The sequence below is a fragment of the Dromiciops gliroides genome, chromosome 3 (assembly GCF_019393635.1).
Source record: "Dromiciops gliroides isolate mDroGli1 chromosome 3, mDroGli1.pri, whole genome shotgun sequence".
NCBI classification, from domain to species: Eukaryota; Metazoa; Chordata; class Mammalia; order Microbiotheria; family Microbiotheriidae; genus Dromiciops; species Dromiciops gliroides.
The window spans coordinates 156,665,398-156,685,294 of record NC_057863.1 but is presented as its reverse complement, the minus strand read 5'-3'; the positions used below and the strand labels follow the sequence as shown (position 1 = coordinate 156,685,294).

At 34.8% G+C, this 19,897-nt stretch overlaps 1 protein-coding gene across 1 annotated transcript in view; it reads right to left on the bottom strand.

The window, feature by feature from the left end:
* The window catches only part of IPO5 (importin 5), a 56,925-nt gene that overhangs the window by 15,270 nt on the left and 21,758 nt on the right, over window positions 1-19,897 (bottom strand). The window contains exons 7-15 of the mRNA XM_043996324.1: window positions 15,423-15,545; window positions 15,222-15,342; window positions 11,856-11,943; window positions 9,293-9,399; window positions 6,640-6,764; window positions 6,456-6,545; window positions 6,200-6,373; window positions 2,229-2,447; window positions 1,216-1,299 (exon numbers count right to left, since the gene is read on the bottom strand). Of these exons, the coding sequence (XP_043852259.1) occupies window positions 1,216-1,299; window positions 2,229-2,447; window positions 6,200-6,373; window positions 6,456-6,545; window positions 6,640-6,764; window positions 9,293-9,399; window positions 11,856-11,943; window positions 15,222-15,342; window positions 15,423-15,545 (1,131 nt within the window). The remainder of the gene's footprint in view (window positions 1-1,215; window positions 1,300-2,228; window positions 2,448-6,199; window positions 6,374-6,455; window positions 6,546-6,639; window positions 6,765-9,292; window positions 9,400-11,855; window positions 11,944-15,221; window positions 15,343-15,422; window positions 15,546-19,897) is intronic.

Sequence of the window (19,897 nt, the reverse complement as noted above, 5' to 3'; positions counted from 1 at the left end):
AGTCTCATTAATGAGAACAGAACTGCTGCAAGAGCTACTGAGGTAGAAACAGCAAGATTTAGTAACTAATTGGATATAAGGAGGGAGAATGGGTGATTAAAAAAAAAAGTACATTTTATTGTTTCGATCATAATTAATGCTACGTATACAAAATAATCCTAAAATGAGCCATCGGTGGCCTCCAACCATGAACTTGTCACTAAGTATGATGAAATAATAACAAGAGCTAACACTGTATCACATAGATAACATTTATAAAAACTGGCCACATATGTAGATATACTTTAAATTACAAATTGGAGTGCCCTGAAAGGTACGCAGGATGGGTCCCATCCCCATTTATAGAAGAAAAAACTATGGCTTCGTGATTTTGTTCAAAGGTTACCTATGGGTTGAAAGTGAACACTTCCCTATCCCACTAAAACCTATACTTAGGGATGCTTTGATTTCTTATGTTCAGAGGTGTCACAGAGGTGTCCTATATGGAATAGGACATTATGAATGTGTAGAGGATTTTATGATGCATATATGAAAGGGAAAAAGACTGCCAGAAAAACCAATTTGGCACCCCAATTGTCTTTTACTGATCCAGTAATTACTCTGGAGGCTTAGTGAAAAGTGGCAAAGGAATGAGATACGAATAACTTGAACATCAGTCAAATAAATTCAAATTTTAAAACATTATTTCATTGATGTTCAAATGTTGAGATACTTTAAATTATCATGGCTGCTACCTTGCTAGTGGTTTAATTATGTATGGATAATATCTATAAGCTTAATATTATCTCTTTTATTCCAAACAGATTCTCAAACGGAATGACACATTTATCATCTCTTTTATAAATTCATATATAAAATATATTAACAAAAATCTCAACTTTAAGCCATTATCTTCTTTTGGAGCAATTCTTTTAGATAGCAACACTTTCAGGGGCAGCTAGGTGGCGCAGTGGATAAAGGACTGGCCCTGGATTCAGGAGGACCTGAGTTCAAATCCAACCTCAGACACTTGACACATACCAGCTGTGTGACCCTGGGCAAGTCACTTAACCCCCATTGCCTCACAAACAAACAAACAAATAACAACAACAACAACAAAAAGGGATAACAACACCTTCAAAAATTTTTGTCTTCAGTGATATAAGAAAAATTACATTTAATAAAAAGATGTACATAATTGGGCAAAAACAATAGAGTAATATCATAATAATTTACCTGTGGGTCATCGTCTTCCAATTCACTAAAGTCTGTCTGTGTCTTCAGCAATAGTTGCATTACATCTGATGCATCTTGCATAAACTAGAAACAAAATATTTTCAAAGATGAAAATATTACTAAAACAAATTAGAAAACAGAAAAGCACTTGCTCTTATATATTATATATATTATAGGGTTACTCTGAAAAACCACATCCACAACGTAACTTAATGGGTCAGCAGATGTCTCACTTTTAAATAATTTTAAGATAAAAAAAAAAATCCAGAATGACTAGAAAATTTAGATTTGTATCCTAGAATTAACTGTAACTAAACCCTTTATGTACAATGCTTTCATAGACCTTTTACGCTATATACTCTAGTTTGTTTTAAAGTCAGATGTTTGGAACTCAATTATAAATGATGACTGGGTTCTTAGGCAAGACTATAAAAGCTGATTAAAACCACACAGCAGTTGAATTACAGTATTACTAATGTAGCCTATTGCCACCAAAGTTCTTTTGAACCTTTAATGACTGGGTAAATAGGTCAGAAGAGAGTTGGGCAAGGGGAGTTTAGGATACAAGGAATACAAGGAAGGATCTCTTGAGATAGTGGCAGAGTACTAACATACAGGAATTGTTCATAAGTCTTCCTAGATCAAGAGCTACATCTCTAAAAATACACAGATTATGAATATTAGAAATTCAAAATTTCAGACTAAAAGAAAGAAGACAGTAGGGTTGTGATGACCTTAATAAATACTGTTCTGAAGAGTTTTATGTATAAACAATGCTTTCAGAAGACTTGTTGCTTTTTGGATAAGAAGTGGCAAAGATGTGCCATTCTTTTATATTATTTCCTTGTTCTAAGTTATGTTTTTAGAAAAAGGGCAACTGATACGAGATAAATGAAAATGGAAAACTAGTTTATAAGAGGCACAAAATCAAGTTATAAAAGAACATTTCTCAAGTTACAATTCTAAATTGCCAATTTATAAACAGTAAATGTAAACTATTTCATAATTTTTACCTTTTCCTTCCCAACAGCAAGACCAATAAGACTAATGCATTCAATAGTTTTTCCTCTCAGAAGTCTGAGTTCTTTCTGAACAGCATTTTCAACTATGTGTTTTAGAGATGGCATGAACAAATCATAATACGGGACAAATTTTTCTTCTGCTGTATCTGCAACTGATGCAATAGAAGTCACAACTTGTTCCAAAACCAATTTGGTGCCTTTCTGAATCAGCTTGGAAAAGAAAAATACACAGAAAAATAATTAATCACAAAAAAGATAATTTGTGATATGTGAATATAATGAAAAATTACTACACTGTAAAAAATGACGTTTGATTGCTAGAGAGAAGCACTGGAACATTTTTATGGGGAGATACAAAGTGAAGTTATACTTGGCTTATAACAATTTAAAGGGAAACATCAACAAAACAATAAAAACTGTTAGCTGTGAAATTATAAGTTTGGCCCCCAAAGAACAAATATAAAAAGGTACCTTCTCCCAACTATGGGTATGGGAACACTGCATAGAATGCTTTTCCCTGTGTTGATTAGTTTTGCTGAACTGTTTCTTTTTCTCTTTTATACGAACCTCCCCTCTTTTCCTCCCTAATCACAAAGTCAATCAGATATTTTCTTGGAATAATTTGCCAGGCATTCATCTGGGGCAGGGGGGACAGACTATGTTTGAATATTTGTACCCACACTCCCAAATATTCTGGCACCTCTCTATACTTAGTGTACTGATATCACATCTGTACCTTTTCCTACCAAGCCCCTATACTTCTCTTTCATTTGCCATACAACACTGTTCAACACTTTCTACTACCAGGTGGTTACTCCTCAGTCTTTTCCCACCCTGATCCTACTGTACCTCATTTTTTCTAAACCACAAACCTTCTATATAACTTATTTAGCAATGACCTCCTTCTAAGAGTCCACTGTGTAGTTAGGATGAATACTTACTTCTCTTTCTCCTCAAAGTCCTTTCATTCTAGCCAAAGACACAATGTGTACAGAAAGAATTGTAAAGCAGAAATCCCTTCTGTGGGGACCAATTTTTAATTGGGGAGTGCTAGCTAAGCGGCTTGCTGCAATATTGGGGCAAGGAAGGAGACTGGCAGCCTCCCTCAAAACAGAACAAGATTTATTTTAACAAGAACGAACTTAAAAAAAAAAAAACACCATAAACAGGATCAGTAGGATCAAGGGAAAGGAAATAAAAATGGGGAAAGGGAAATTATAATACCTGAAAAATACCACCGCCCAGGAATCAGCTGAAAATACACAGCAGAATGCCTGTCACTTTCTAGCTTCCCCCTAGAATGCCCAATTCTCCTCCCCAAACCTAGAAACACCCCACACAGTCCCAGCCAATGGTATGGCTGCTCTGACAGTCACATGACTGCCCTCACTAGGATTCCAATCATTAAATTTTGCCAGGCCCATGTAGGTGTCAGTGAGTGATGATGATGCGAGGTGCCAGAGCCCTGGCAATGGCTACAACCAGTGGGTGGAGCACCACGCGGCCTGCGGAGCCCCAGGCCAGTGTGCGCTGAGGCATAAAAACCTCAGATAACAATTCTTTACATTTCCTTCTTCACCCCACTATGTTACAAGGCCAGCTTCTGTCCCCCTCCAGTAGTTTGAGGCCACAAGTCACCCTCACATCTCAGGAGGATGGAAGGTCAGACTTGGTTTTGTGCCTTAGTGTCACTTCTGGGTCACTCATTCTTGAACTTCAGGTAAAAACCTTGTTTTTTCTGTGAATCATTCCCCAAATCCTTCCTACCACCATGCTATCCACCTTCTCTGCCTTGAACGCCCACAGCTTGACAGCCAGATATGGGTCTCTCAAGCTATACTCTTATGACCTCAAACCTCATAACTGCCCCCCTCCCCCCTGCTTCAAAATAATGACCCAAACCTATGACTAGACTGCTTTACTCATTTTTACAACTCAAACAATTTTAACCTTAATCACATGAATGGACCATAGACCTGGTATCACTTTACCCCCAATACCTCGTTTGCAGTGCCATCTCAAACTGAATGAAACAATCACTTAACATTACTTATACTTTGCTCTAAACAAGCTCTCCAATGAACTAGATTACTTTTTACCCTTTACTCCCACCATATCTTTACCACTAACTTAAATTATTCCTTTGCCTCATTATGATTAGCCAAATCAAAACACTATGTTAGAGCTGCTGCTTTCAGAACCTCTCAGACCATGTGTTCTGTTCATGTTTCTGCTCAGATGCAGAAACAAACCTGGAAAAATATCAGAGGCAAGAAATGCAGTACTTTGGATAAAGCCCTGAATTTGTAATCAGAAGACCTGGGTTCACAACTCAGCTGTGTATGGCTTTGGCAAGTCAGTTTTAGCTTGGTCATAATTTCCTGAAATGCAAAAAAGGGGCTAGACTAGATTACAGGTTCTAAGACTGAGACCTTCAAGCCTATCTAGACCAGCCTCTACCCATTCGAGATTCTTTCCAAGTCACTTCTAGTTGTAACTTCTATGGGGCAGTAAATCCTAGTTCTGAGAAATATTAGCTGTATATTACTTCTTTCTTAACCCCTTGAAGACTCAGTTTTCCCATCTGTAAAAATATAATTTTATCACTACTTCGGAGATTTGGAGTATAGTACATTGTAAAAGGTAGGGTCCTCTAGATATATGAGCTATTAAGAAGCAATACCATGCAAATCCATCCCACTATGGTATTTCATGTGAATTTGGCACTAGCTACTGTTCAGTAATTCTTTAATAAATCTATAGAATAATCATGTCCAATTATTTGGGAAGGGATGGAGACAATGTACTCTTCGTATAATTTTTGTTACTGAAATTATAACAATATGTGATGTTCAGGGTTTCTATATTAAGTCCCCTCTAGAGAGGGGAAAAAGGCAAAAGAGGGAGAGAAGTCAGCAAGGATCAATATAAAGGAGAAGAGGGTACATAATCTCTCCTGGCCCTTGGATGTGCCTGCTGTAGGGCCATTTGGCAACTGGAGTTCAGAACATAGTGAGATTAAGTGAAATATGCTATAAAGAGGTAACTAGGGGGGCAGCTAGGTGGCGCAGTGGATAAAGCACCGGCCTTGGATTCAGAAGGACCTGAGTTCAAATCCAATCTCAGACACTTGACACTTAACTAGCTGTACTGTATGACCCTGCACAAGTCACTTAACTCTCATTGCCCTGGGGGGGGGGGGGGAAGAGAAGAGGTAACTGGATTGTTACCTGGCTAAAAAGCTCCAGAGGGGAAGAGGCCACTTCAGAAGAGAAAAGCATGTAGGGATCCACTTTGATGGGGAGGACAGCTCTGGGCTTCAGAAGGTCTTCCCTCCCCTAGAAGTTTAGGAACCAGGAATTGCAATATTATGCACACCTTGTTCCTTGATCAATGCATTAAAGTATGTCTCATATTGTAATTATTTTGTGTAATAGTGTGTGTCAATTCTTTTGTGTCAACAGTGAGGGTAAGGTGGGGTGCAGAGCAATTTCCACAACAGTAGCAGTAAGGTTACTGGCAACAGCTCAAAGGATAAGACACAGAACTAGAGGGATATCCATGGACATCTTATGTAATGTGCCATTTTACACATGAGCAAACTGAGGTCCTGGGAACTCACTGAGGGAAGGAAAAACAGGAGATATTTGTTTCCACTGATATAACACTGGCTTTGAAACTGCAGTCTACTGGAAAGAAATGGACCAGTCATTAATGTCTCAGGTTTGAAGCCCTTTCTTTTTCCATTTTTTATTCTCAATAACCTTTTCAGCTCTATACTATAAAACACCATACTATTATATGTACTACGTTGTTATTTTAGCCTAGAAATTATACCATGTGTGCTCAACTAATCAAAGGTTTTTATACATGAATTTTTTCAAACAGAGAAAATATTTAGCAAAAATGAAAGTAGCATTAACCCCACCCCCTGCCCTGCAATGAATTCTAGTTTAACCTACCTCCTGCAGTTTAATCACCATTATGGAATGAAGATGTTTCACCAAATTGTCTAAATATGGAATAAGCAGCGATTTGGGACAATCTTCGGTAAAATTAATCAGAGCTGCTGCAGCATGTGCTTGGACACGCTGATTACCTTGGTCTTCCATGGTTTGTAAAAGAGCTGCAATCACCTGTACAGAATAAAGATTCTTTAGGAAATGGACATTTTGTAACTTTGGGGTTTTGTGTGTGTGTGTTTGAGAGCTTACTTGCCTTCTCATGGAATTTCTTTTGGAAACCAGGTGCAAAGTCTGTTGCCATTTGTCCAACTGCATTACAGGCAGCATACCTCACTCTTGGATGCTAAAATCATATTTTCACAGATACAAATGTTAATGCATTGTAATTAAAGCTGCAGTGAATTAAAAAAAAAAACCAAGTAGCTAATGGCACTTACAGGATCTTGAAGAAAAAGTAAAACAAAATTAACTATTTCATTTAGAATCCCCTCCATTTGCTGGTGACAACCCTCTCCAATGGCAGATAAAGCCATTAATCCAGCATGCCGGTATTTCCAATCAGCTGCAGAAAAACATTACAAATAATGAAACAAATGAATATCAGACAAATAGAAACAAGGTGAAAAAAATTAGATCTAAGAATTAAGAATTCAAAATTACAAGCATATTTAATTTTTTTTTGCGGAGCAATGGGGGTTAAGTGACTTGCCCAGGGTCACACAGCTAGTAAGTGTCAAGTGTCTGAGGCCGGATTTGAACTCAGGTACTCCTGAATCCAGGGCTGGTGCTTTATCCACTGCACCACCCAGCCACCCCCCCCCAATAACTTTCAAAATCTCATAAACGTTCTCACTTAAAAAAGTAGATATGAAGTTCTATGCAAGTAATTTTTATTAGCCATAGTAAATATTTCACACAACCACATGCTCAATTCTCAAAGATCAGACAGAAAAAAACAACAAACTAGGTCTGCATTAATACAAAATATTTATAAGAATCCACTCTCCAGGGAAACTATTGATATCTCATATCATCATATAAATCCTGCAAGGTTGAAAATAAATAGGTATCCTGATTTTTATAGATGGGGATAGATACAAAAAAAAAAAAAAGGACAAATAGTGGTAAACTCAAAGTTCCAAGAAAACAATAGTTTGGTATAGGAAAACATATCATGTTGTAGGATAAAGGAGTGATAGCTAAAATTTCTATAGTATCGGCTTGTTGATTTTTCCACAAGAGCTCAAATGTCAGTAATACTATACAAAGGATAAATGTCAAATTTAGTGAAACTTTTTACAATAAAGCATACCCATTTTTGCTCATTAGAATTAGTCAATCTTTTTCTTTTAACTTTATGTGAAAATGAAATGTAAATGAAACAGAATTTCTTTATAGATATAAAATTGGTTTGGAATGCAAGGCTAACATTATATGTGAAATGTCATCTTAGACATCTTTTTTAAGTAATTTATACCTGAGTAAATGTAAAATTGGCTACTATAACAAGGTATAGAGCTTTTGAGCCTGTATAATACTACTCTTGATCACAACCAACTATACTTTTATAAATGCTTCTAATTAGTTTCAGTTATTTAATTCTAACATAAATGTTAACTTTTGTGAAACTGGAAAGGGAAAGTGAATACATCACCATTTGATGTACTTACTTGCCCCTTTCCAACTTATACCTTTTAATTTCCAAGAATGCAAATGCCAGATCATGAAATCAACATACCTATGATAATATTTATCATTTGACTCTGCATATATTCTCATCTATAAAATTAACAGCACGTATATGTAACTTCATTAGATAATTTATATGGTCCTTGAGAAACATTTGGTAAAACAAACAAAAATAAAGAAACTAATCCTAGTGCTAAATAAACAGATAGATAGATGGGTAGGGGGAACAAAGGGAAACCACAGGAGATATGTCTTATGAGATATGTCTACTGTCTTATTTTAAACTTTACATGCTAGATAATAACACTAGATGATGTTCCCAATTTTGGATAAATGGACAAAAAGTTTCAGTTTACTTTGAGAAAAACTGAAAGGATTTAAAATTTAGAAATTACTCAAAGGAGAGGGTCATTTAAGGAAGGTCTGTTCTATAAACTCACATACAAGAAAAAAAAAAGGGTGAGTGTGGAATAGCTATTTGCCCATCATAACTTCTCCATGTTCTTTTAGGAAGAAATATATATTATGAGGGCAGAAAGAGATTAGTAGATTACTAATGATGCTATTCCCACTGCCAACCATCATCACACTTAGATCAACGTAAAAGATTCCTAGAATGGCTCTCCTGTTTTTAGTATTTACTCCTTTAAATTCATCTTTTTCAACTACTGGTAAGGAAATCTTCCTAATGTTCCAAAGAGGTAACATCATTTCCTTGCTTTAAAAAAAAAGTCTCATTGGTTGTTCAATCAATCTAATTGAGACAATCACATTTTAATTTCTATTATAATTATTTGTGTATATCTCATTGTCCATATTAAACTAAAAGTTTGTTGAGGCCAAGGGTTATGCTGTTTTATGATGACATCCAAACATCTAAATATTTGGTACACAGCAAGCAGGAGCATATTAAATGTTTCCTGAGTTGAAATCCCTTTTCAAATTTAGCTGTTTGCTCACCCACTTAAATGGCTGCATATAATGTATGTGGCAATTATTCACGATATTTCCAAGTGACCAAATCTTATGCTATGAAATGAAATGATGAAAAGAAAAGACTAAGTATTCTAAAAAAACCAGTTATAGAAGATATTTAATGTCTAAGAAATTAAAAGTTAGCAAGCAATGGGGAAGATAAGAAAAATGAAGATGTTAAAGAGATCAAAGTTGACTGAAATTATGAGCTAGTGGAAAGGGAAATGCAAAGGTAAATCTCTAGGTTTGTGGTTGTGCAGTATATTCTGAAGTTAGCCATAAACTATACAATTTTCCTAGTGTACAATTTTGATCAACTAAAAGAAAAGGATACTCAAGTGGTTAAATGGTTATATCTACATACAACTTTGCCAAAAAAAGATAAAAATTAAATCTAACATAAACAATGTCATAAAAATGGCTTACGGTTCTGAAGCATCTGCATGATGTGTTCCTTGATCATTGGTAAAACAAGTTTTCCACCAAGCCCACAAGCCATTCTGTCTAATGCACTCTCACCAGCAACTGCATTGCTGAATTATAGAAATGAAGCATTGATAAAAGTTATTTCACATTTTTGGTATAAAAATTTGTCCTTAGATCTATTCCAGATTTGTAAATGAGTATCAAAAAGGATGCCCCCCCGCCACTGCAATGAAAAGCAAAATGATATACTTTGATTCTTCCATCTGAAATGAACATTTTGTCCCACATAAGCTAATTCACTATTTCTTTAAAAATAAAAAATACCTAAACCATATGCTGCAGTTGAATCTTATTTCATACTAGAATAAAGTTATCTTTTTCATATTCTAAAAATGCCTACATTTCTTAATCTCCTATTCACCTGGTTTGTGTAATGAAGCACTAACAGCTCAAATAAAAAAGCACTGTTAAAACTATGTGTAAACATTAGGAAGAATAAAACATAAGCCTCGGGAAGGAAATGCCATGTTTCTTTTTAAAATGTTAGTATGTTCTATTTCTTATGTTTTGGGTGCTGTTGTGTTTTTTTTTTTCTATTTTGATGTTTTGCATCACTGCTCTGATTTTTTCTCTTGTAACAGGATTAATACAGAAATAGGATTAATGTTATTATGTGTATATATATATATGAGTATATATATATATATATATATATATATATAGATAGATAGATAGATAGATAGACATATATATATGTATATAGATATAACCTATATCAGATTACCTGCTGTCTAGGGGAGGGGGGAGGGAGGGAGAAACATCTGAAATTGTAAAGCTTGTATAAACAAAAGTTGAGAACTATCTTTACATGTAACGGAAAAAAAATAAAATACCTTATATGTTAAAAAAATAAAAAATTTTTTAAAAAAAATGTTAGTATGTTGGATAAAATAATGAATTTAGTTACTTGTGTAAGAAATACAAAAAACATATTTAGTACTGCATAAAAACAAATATGTTTTGCTCTTAGCTCAGTACACTTTGCCTAGATAACCATGCTTATCCCCATCTAGTCAAAATTTTCGCATCTGTGTCTACTGGGAATTTTGTTACATGAAGTCCTCTCTCTAATCATATAAAGCCAGTGGGAAAAAGTACTCAATCAAATTTAGCTGTAAGAGAATTCCGACAAAGAAAGGAATTTTTCACAAAATTAAGAGTTCCAACTAGGTTTCATTGTTTTCTTTCTTTCAATAAACCAATAATCTTTTGTGGGAAAAGAGCTCAATGAATAAATGAGTTAATAGGTAGTATGAAAAACAAATGATCAGGGGCAGCTGGGTGGCACAGTGGATAGAGCACCGGCCCTGGAGTCAGGAGTACCTGAGTTCAAATCCAGCCTCAGACACTTGACACTTACTAGCTGTGTGACCCTGGGCAAGTCATTTAACCCCAATTGCCTCACTTAAAAAAACAAAACAAAAAAAGAAATGATTGTTAATTGAATTAAAAAAAACAAAACAAGTGATCAGAAAAAGAATAATACTAATAAAAGAGGTGGCAACAGATTACAGAAAGAAGTCTGTGTCCTCTTAGCAGACGAGGGGGAAAAAATCCCAAGAATTTAGTCAAGCAAAACAGTAACAGGAACAAGCTAGTAAAACAGATCTAAATTCATCTTCAAAAAATGTCAACTCGATTGATTATGTAATCTTTTATTACATTCATTCACTATATTCTGGGGAACAAAGCTGACTTTCCAACAGGTTTCCTTGCTCATTCAGACACAATGTTATATGACAGAATGTCAGATTTTTCCTGTTTATTCACAAATGTTAAAAATGACAGGCTGTCAAGACTTTTTACCTACATGGCTAACTAATGCTTATTGTCAATCAAAACACCACCTTCAAGTATAAACAATTAAAGATCAAAAAAAAGCTATATGATACACCTCAAAGTCAGTGTTTCCAGGGATTCTGGTTTGCAAAGAACACGAAAAAAAGCTTTGTTATTTGATATATTTAAAAAAAACCCCGTTCTTAGGAAATACATTACTCTTTCTGATAATATAAAAAAGGTTCTTAATATTTTGTACCTGTTAGGTTTTTTTTTTACTCTTTCTAGTGTTAAAATCAAGATTAATAACTGTATAATGTCTAATACAGTGCTATGCACCAAGCAGGCAGTCAAATATTTGCTGTAGAAGGAAAAATAGACCATGTAGTCTAGGTCTAAAAATCAAGTGAAATGAACAGAAAGATAATGAGTAAAAGAATACAGAGTATAGAAAAGGACTGAACTGGAGAAAATATATTGATTCAGAGGGTAATCGACAAATACTTTAGACTTAAGCTAGACAAATCTCTTTGCCTATTACTTTGAATCATGCTTAATTGAAATGCAATTACTCATTTATTCCTCCAAAGTAGTTTCACAGATAAAGGATGTAAACATTACACCAGAAGCCAACGAATTGAGCTGGAATTAGAATTTCACAAGCTTTCACTCCTAGTCTTGAGTTCTACTGGGTCATGTGTTTGAATTTTCTCTGAGCAATTACCTGTCAAAATCATCATCTTCCAGCTCATCAGCATTTGCCCAGTCTTCATCCTCTTCTAGATCTACCATCATTGCTAACATCTGAGGAACTAAATAAAAAACAATTACTTACTTCCTACCTACAGAAACAGGTTTTTTAATTTGATTTCCCCGCCCCCCTCTACCCAACACATACTAGAAAGTAAAATATTTTGCCTGAAAAGGACTGATCAAATTCAAATATTCTGTTAGGAATGTGACATAGTGGAAGGACTTCTAGACTTGGATTCAGGGTTGAGTTGGATTTGAATCCTGCCTGATATTTACAAGCTGAGACCACATATCCAAATCACTTAATTTCTTGGAGTCATATCAACCTCAGCTGTTGATAAGAAAAATAGGTTAAATATTTCTTTTCGAAAGCGGCAAATGATAAAATGCTCTGTCAAACAGATACTATGTAATTCCATTTTATTATTACTTGCAAGAAAAGTGCATAACCCAATATATACACACTAATGAAACAGGGAAATACAGCTGTAAACATCAACTCAAGAAATATTCATCATTTAGTTAAACACATAGCAAGAATTCAAGAGTTCAACACTTATGCAAGACTATTACAAAAGGTGTGAAAATGGTCACTGTTCTTACTGTCAGGATATAACAAGGCTATTGAAGGTATGCTAATAATGGGATATGTGACAATATCCAGGTTCAGAGTGTAGAGAAATCTTTCTACAAAGAAACTTTCCAAGGATTTTGGAACACTGAAAGACATTAATCTTGTTCTACAACTTTCTTTTGGGAAAATAATTACACAGTATGTATCCAAACTTATGTAACAATAGGATATCATGAAATTATGGTAGCATTTGGCTAAAATGTATTACAAATATTGTTGTAAAACAATATTAACTAAGTCCCAATTGGAAAAAAAAAGCCTATAAATATTATCATGGCCCAAAACTATTTTTATCTCAGAGAGGGAACTGTGTGAGTACTTCTATCCTTGCTATCATCTAACATTATAAACTACCTATGCTAGGCACACAACAATATGTTGACAATGAACTTGTATGTCGTTAATTTATGTCGACACATGACTTACTTCAAATGAAAGTAAAAAACCAAGTAACAACCCCCACTTGTAAATACTGAGAACATCAGAAAGCAAGGTGAGATGAGTAGTTGAGTAGGAAAAAACCCCACTAAACTCCACTAGTCAAGAGACTTAGATTTTGATAGCAATTCCATGACTTTCTAGTTCTATAATCTTTGGGAAGTCATTAAGCTTCCCTGGGTCTCTGAGGAGAGAATTTCCATTCTAACCTGAGCATTCTACAACTCTAAAAAAGCCAACACACAAAACTTATTTATACAGAAAGGTAATCAGCATAGATTTATTTGCTTGATGAGCCTTGAACTCTGTATCACACCTTTACTGTTTAGCTTACCCAACCAAAAAGACGAAGGTAGTCCAATCCTACATGTTCTTCCTTTCTGTCCCCCCCAGGGGCAGAGGATAAGAAAGGCCTCTCAAATTGATCAGAATCCAAAATAAGTATTAGAAGTCACCTAATCTCCCTCATTCTACAGGTAAGAGAGTCCCCAAAGCACTGGAGCCATTTGTCTAAAGTCACATAGGAAGGAAGTAGCACAGGCAGGAGTTGAGTCTTGGATTTCTCACTATAGTTATCATCTGTTCCCGAGTTCTTTTTCCTTTAAATTAAAATTTAAAAAATCAAGAACCTAGGGAGGACACTCCATCTTAGACTTCATGAAGATTTGCCATCTGTCTACAATTAAGCAGAGTGGCTTTCAAGTAATGAACAATAGATTGGGCCCCATGGCCAAAAATTTTACATAGTAATAACTAAATGAAGGAAGAGGCTCATACATTTAAAGATTTCAACTCCATAGAGATGAGGAAATTGAGACTCAAAGAGATTAAAGGACTTTATATGGCCATAATGGTTAAAGTTTTAAACCTGTATTCTTCCAAACTCCAAGTCCAACACCCTATCCTCCCTATGGTACCTCTGTCAAGAATGAAAATTCTGATGACACAAATGATTCCAGTAAGGAAGAAAAGTCAAAGCTGGATAAAGACTGGTAAGATACATAGGAATTAAGAGATGAGTTAAAATTTTTAAATGATGCATATGGATGACAGAACTAATAACAGATAAATGGAATGGAAAAGAACAGCATGGTCCTTTAAGAACGATGACATGAATGCTGAGATGATAATGAGTGCAAAAATAAATAAACTGGGCTTTGTTTTTTAAAGAGTTGTGATGAAGACAAAATAGGCATCAGATTTATGCTATTGGTAAATATACAGAATGATAATGTGCCACCCCCCCCCCAAAGGCAGAAATACTCAACTCTCATCTTCTATTCAGTAAGAAAAACGTTTAGACTACCAAAATAAAAGAAAAATGGTTAACAGAAATGTGATGCCAAAGGTTATATGAGGAAAGAAATGGAAAGGACCTAATTATTCTCAATGTGTTCAAACCAATAGTTCTAGATGATCTATAACCCAAGAAACACAAAGTTACATAACTGACTTTATAGCTGCTATCAATGACCTTTTAGAAATTACAAAGAACAAAAAGAGGGGCTTTAGAAAAGATCGGCATATGCAACTCCAAGTTCTAAAAAGGTGGCAGGTAGATTATTCAAACTAGGATCAATTAGCTTCACTTTAATTTCTGGCAAAATTCCAACACATACGCATAAAATAAAATATGTAAAACTGCAAAGTAAAAAGAATTGTTAAAGGTCCTCAGGAAGATGAAGGCACTGAAGACAGTGTCAAATGAGAGTACCAGGGTAGTGTGTGACTTAGAGAAGAGAAGGGGAATGGGATAGCTTCCTTTAAGTAACTGAAGGCTATTACATGAAAAAGCATGAAACTACTTCTGACTCTGGAGGGCAGAACTAGTAATGATAGCAATTGAAGTCGCCACTTGGTTGCAAATTTAGATTTGATATAAGGAAAAGTTTCATGGTTAAGAGCTATCCAAAAGTAGAGAGAGTGTGTTAAAAAAATTACTAGAGCTCTTCAAGTAAAGACTGGCTTACTATTTGCCAGGGATGTTATAGAGGGGGTTTCTATTCAGATGAGTTGCAAAAAAGGGAAAAGTAACATCTGTTTGTTCTGCTTAGGGACGGAAAAGGTAATAGGGCAGAGAGTGCCGACCAATCTGCCTGCTTTCCCAAATAGTCAACATAATCTGTTAATTCAGTGAGGTATGTAGTATATAAAACTGACCAAACTTCTCACTAACAACGAAGACATTATTCAAGAACACTGACTTTCTCTCAATTAAGTATTATTTAAACCAAACAAAGTATGTCACAAAGACTTTTTACTTACTAGCCTGTGCAACAATATTTGTATGTTTTCTCAGCATAGCAGCAGCAGTCTCAGACAGGGTCACTATTACTTCAAGGGCAAGTTGACGTTGCATATTATTGAGGCTAGTGTCTGCACATAACTATAAAAACAAGAAGATCTAAGTACATTTACAAGTAAAAAATATTTAGAAAACAATGTTCTTACAGTGATAAAGTTTACCTTTAGACTCAGCTGTAGAGTAGCTTCTAAGTGGGGACGTAAATACTTTGGAACAGTATCTGCAATCTCAACAAGGGATTTTAGGACTGAGTCATCATTCTGGTAACAGGAGTCATTTACAGCCTATAAGAAACAGAATGGAAAAACTTATTTATATAGTGCCTTCCTTCCCAAGACATCCACGTCAGGTAAATGGATAAACATTAACATGACTAGTTTTTTCAGTTGAGTCACACAATTCATTCAGTAATCATTGTTTTAGAATGTTCCATACACTGATAATTAGAAAAAAAAATCAAATCGCTTCCAGTGACCAAAATATAAGATTCTGGATTATTTTCTAACCAGTTTTTAACATTTGTTCTTTGCTTTGTACTGTTATAATGGGAAAGATGTCTGTTACAGAAATATGTATTTATAATGTAGAGGAAAGAATGTTGGACTTCAATCCTAAGGCATAGGTTCAAATATAAATTCTACCACTTCTTGTGTGTTAGGCAGGTCAATTAATCTTTCTGGGCCTTGCATTCATTATCTGTAAAATGAGGGGACTGGTCTAAAGAGCCACCAGGGTCTCTTCTAAGTCTATAATCCTATGTCAAAACTACAGACTAATCTAAAAATTAAAAGCTACTACAATATTTAATAACAGGAAAGTAGCATCTGTTAAATTCCTAATAAAAAAAGAATTAAAAAAATTTAAAAACCTGAAATGGTTTAAATGGAGTTTGATGAAAATATGTCTAGTCTCCAAAAGTTATTAAATTTCTCATTTGATTGCTGTAGAAAATTAATAAATTTTTATTAAACAAAGATATGAAGAACCCACATTGATTTCTGAAGTTTTCAGAAGACACCGGGGATATACATTAAACATTTCTTTATTTTAAAAAGCCCAGATTTCTAGTTTTCCTAGTTTCAGGCTTGCCATGATAATTCTAATTAGAAATATCCAGTAATGTTGCTTTACTAGACTTTTGTCCATTAAATTCCCTCTATACAGCAAATCTAAATTCAAAATTATTAAATTTTCTTCTGTGTAATTACATTTTGTACATTTCTGATCAAGGGCAGTTATTATTTAAGCACCAATTTAGGCATCTACTCTAAAATCTTTTAAGCTCTACTTTTATATAGCTATGGATGCTCTGCAAAGAATTCTTTTAAAGCAAAGTCTAGTATTTTACTACATTTGTGCCTATTTATAAGATCTTCTTGAGATGCTGATATTTATATACTGCTTTTAAGATATGCAAGTGCTCTGCATATATTATCACAGTGGCTTCTCATAAAAACCCTAGAAGGTACTATATTATTATCCCTATTTCATATATGAGTTAACTGAGGCTCAGAGAAGTTAACTGATTTGTCCATACTCATACAACTCATCTTTGAAATGAGATATAAAACCAAGTCTTTCCAGTCTCCAACTCTGGTATTCTTTGTAAAATATGGAACCAGGGTCAAATAAAAATTTCCTATCACCACAAGGATTATCTTCTTTTATTTTCAATTCAACATTTGTGCCATAGCCAACCTATGAGGAAGGCATACTTTCGGGTCATGTTCTGTGCTGTCCACACCCATACGTATATCCATATTCACCCCACCAGTCCAACATTCCAGGAGTTGATATCAGCTATGATCATCAACATTATATCTTAAAATGTGAAAGCTGATAATTACTTTTAACCATTCCACTTTACTAATGGAACTTCAGTAACTTAAGTCGCCACTGTACAACTTTATCTGCAGAGCAACTCAGCTGCTTTCCCATGGGGGGAAAAAAACTCTTAATAATCACAGGTTACATCTAATACTTTGTAAAAAAAAAAAAAAAGAATCACATAAATTCTCAATAACTCTAAATGTAAACTACGAATGAAGATATATTAATTTATAATAATATCCTTTAGTACTTGTTTCTGGGCACTTTAGCTTAAGTTTTAAGAACGTTATATGACAAATTATTTTTTGCTAAACTCTGTTGCCAATGACATTAGCAGTAAATCTTTTGTTTTCACCTATCAGCCATGGGGTTTCAATTCTAATTCTCCAAACCAGTGTTACTTTTGGCTGCCATGTCTTTCCCCTTGGCAAGGAAACAAGGTGATAAGTGGCTTTGAAGCTAAGTATTAGCTGGTGCATGGGTTCTTCTGGACATATCCTTTGGGTGAGTCAATTAAACTTTTACAGGAAATGGTAAAACAAGGTCAGTATATGTATCCTGTTCCATTTCCCATTTTTGAGTCTCAATAGTTCATTTGAATTTCAGGTTGAATTTCTTACAATTGTTTGCAATATATTCTCATCTGTATATTTTTTGGGGGTGGGGCAATGAGGGTTAAGTGACTTGCCAAGGGTCACACACAGCTAGTAAGTGTGAAGTGTCTAAAGCCAAATTTGAACTCAAGCCCTCCTGAATCCAGGGCTAGTGCTTTATCCACTGTGCCACCTAGCTCCCCCCATCTGTATACTTTTAAAAAATATGATAATTGTGGGCTTTTATTCTAGTACAGGGGTTCCCACCTGAAAATTTTTTGTGACCCCAGGTATATAAAACCTTTTGCTGTTGCCAACTTTTTTTGTGATTCCCCCACGTTCAGTTTTGCGACCCCACATGGGATCATGACCCAGAGTTTAAGAAGCTTTCCTCTAGTCAGTGGTGTGCACATCTGGCTCATTCTTGACATTTCTGAATCAGTAATCAAGTGATTCTTGTTTGTTTCATTTCTTGTAGATTTTGTGCATGTGTGTACTTGTCATATTCATCACCTTCTGAGTAAATGCTTACTGACTTCGTAAACTCCTACTATATGTCTCATCACCATAGAGAGATGATATGGGATTCTCAAAGGCTTTGCCATCAAGAATTCTGACATGGTCTGCTATACTTGAAATACTTGCATGTGGTGTCTTTAGGAAAGACTGGTGATGAAATTTAAGGATTAACCCAATTAACTCTAGGGAGGGCAAATAATTATTTTACAATGAGGACAACTATGAATAATGTATCAATTTTCCAATATGTATATGTATAAAAATAAATTTAAATAAATATTTTAAGAATCACTTTTTAGTCCATCTAAATAGTTATTGAACTACTTGGTAGCTTTTTGACCAGTAAACTAGTTAGATCTAATTAAATCAATATTATCCCCAAAAAATGAAACTGGAAAAAGTTTTGAGAAAAATCATAAGACTGTTCTGTACTCCTTTTCCTCCCCTCACCTAAAAGGGGAAAGAAACTGGTAGATGGTTTTATCATGTTCTCTCCTAAGGCCAAAAAGAACAATGTTTCATGAGACTCATGGTTATCTCCATTTATAGAGCTCATTAGCTTAAATGGGAAGACCCCCATGACGATAACTATATGTTTTTGTGTATGAGTTTGTCTGTGTATATGTGTATATGTATGCCTGCATCTTTTTTTTTACCCCAGTCGGGAAAAACCTTTATTGCTGAGATTCAATTTTTATATATATATATATATATATATGTGTGTGTGTATGTGTGTGTAATTTATATAATTGTTGAACTTGTGAATGACATTGTTTCTATCATAGCAAAACTGCACCCAGAGTGCTGAGACTTTAAGTTTGTTTTAAGAATTCCTCTTCTCCATTGCTGATGATTTTATATTTTAAGAATGATGACAATTGGGGCAGCTAGGTGGCGCAGTGGATAGAGCACCGGCCCTGGAGTCAGGAGGACCTGAGTTCAAATCCGGCCTCAGACACTTAACACTTACTAGCTGTGACCCTGGGCAAGTCACTTAACCCCAATTGCCTCACTAAAAAAAAAAAAAAAAAAAAAAGAATGATGACAATTATAGGCAGCCAAATGTAGAGTTTATAACCTTTTATCTTCTTTTAGTATTGGTACTTAAGTCCAGTTTAAAAAACAGTTATGTAAATCTAAGTGCATCTAGTACTCAGTCAAGGACTTAAAAAAAATGGGCCAGTGTGTTAGTTAATGCCAATTATATATGATCCATAAAAAGCCTGTATCTCCTTTAAAAAAAAAGATAACCATTTTTTATTTATAGTTTTGAGTTTCAAATTTTATCCCTCCTTCCTGAGGCAGTAAGCAATCAAATATGGATTATACATGAGTCATTTTATACAAGAAAACTTGAATAAAAGAAAAAAATGAAAGCAAGTGAAAAATAGCATGCTTCAAGACAATCAATATCAGTCTTTCTATGGAAGTGGATAGTATGCTTCATCATTAGTCCTTTGGGATTGTCTTGGATCACTGTATTTGCTGAGAATAGCTAAGTCATTCACAGTTCTTCATCAAACAATTTTGCTATCTCTCTGCACAATGTTCTCCTGGTTCTGTGCTCACTTGACTATACTCATACAAGTCTTTCCAGGACTTTCTGAAATCATTCTGCTTGTCATTTCTTATAGCACAATAATATTCCATTACCATCATATACCACAGTTTGTTTAGCTGTTCCCCGGTTGATG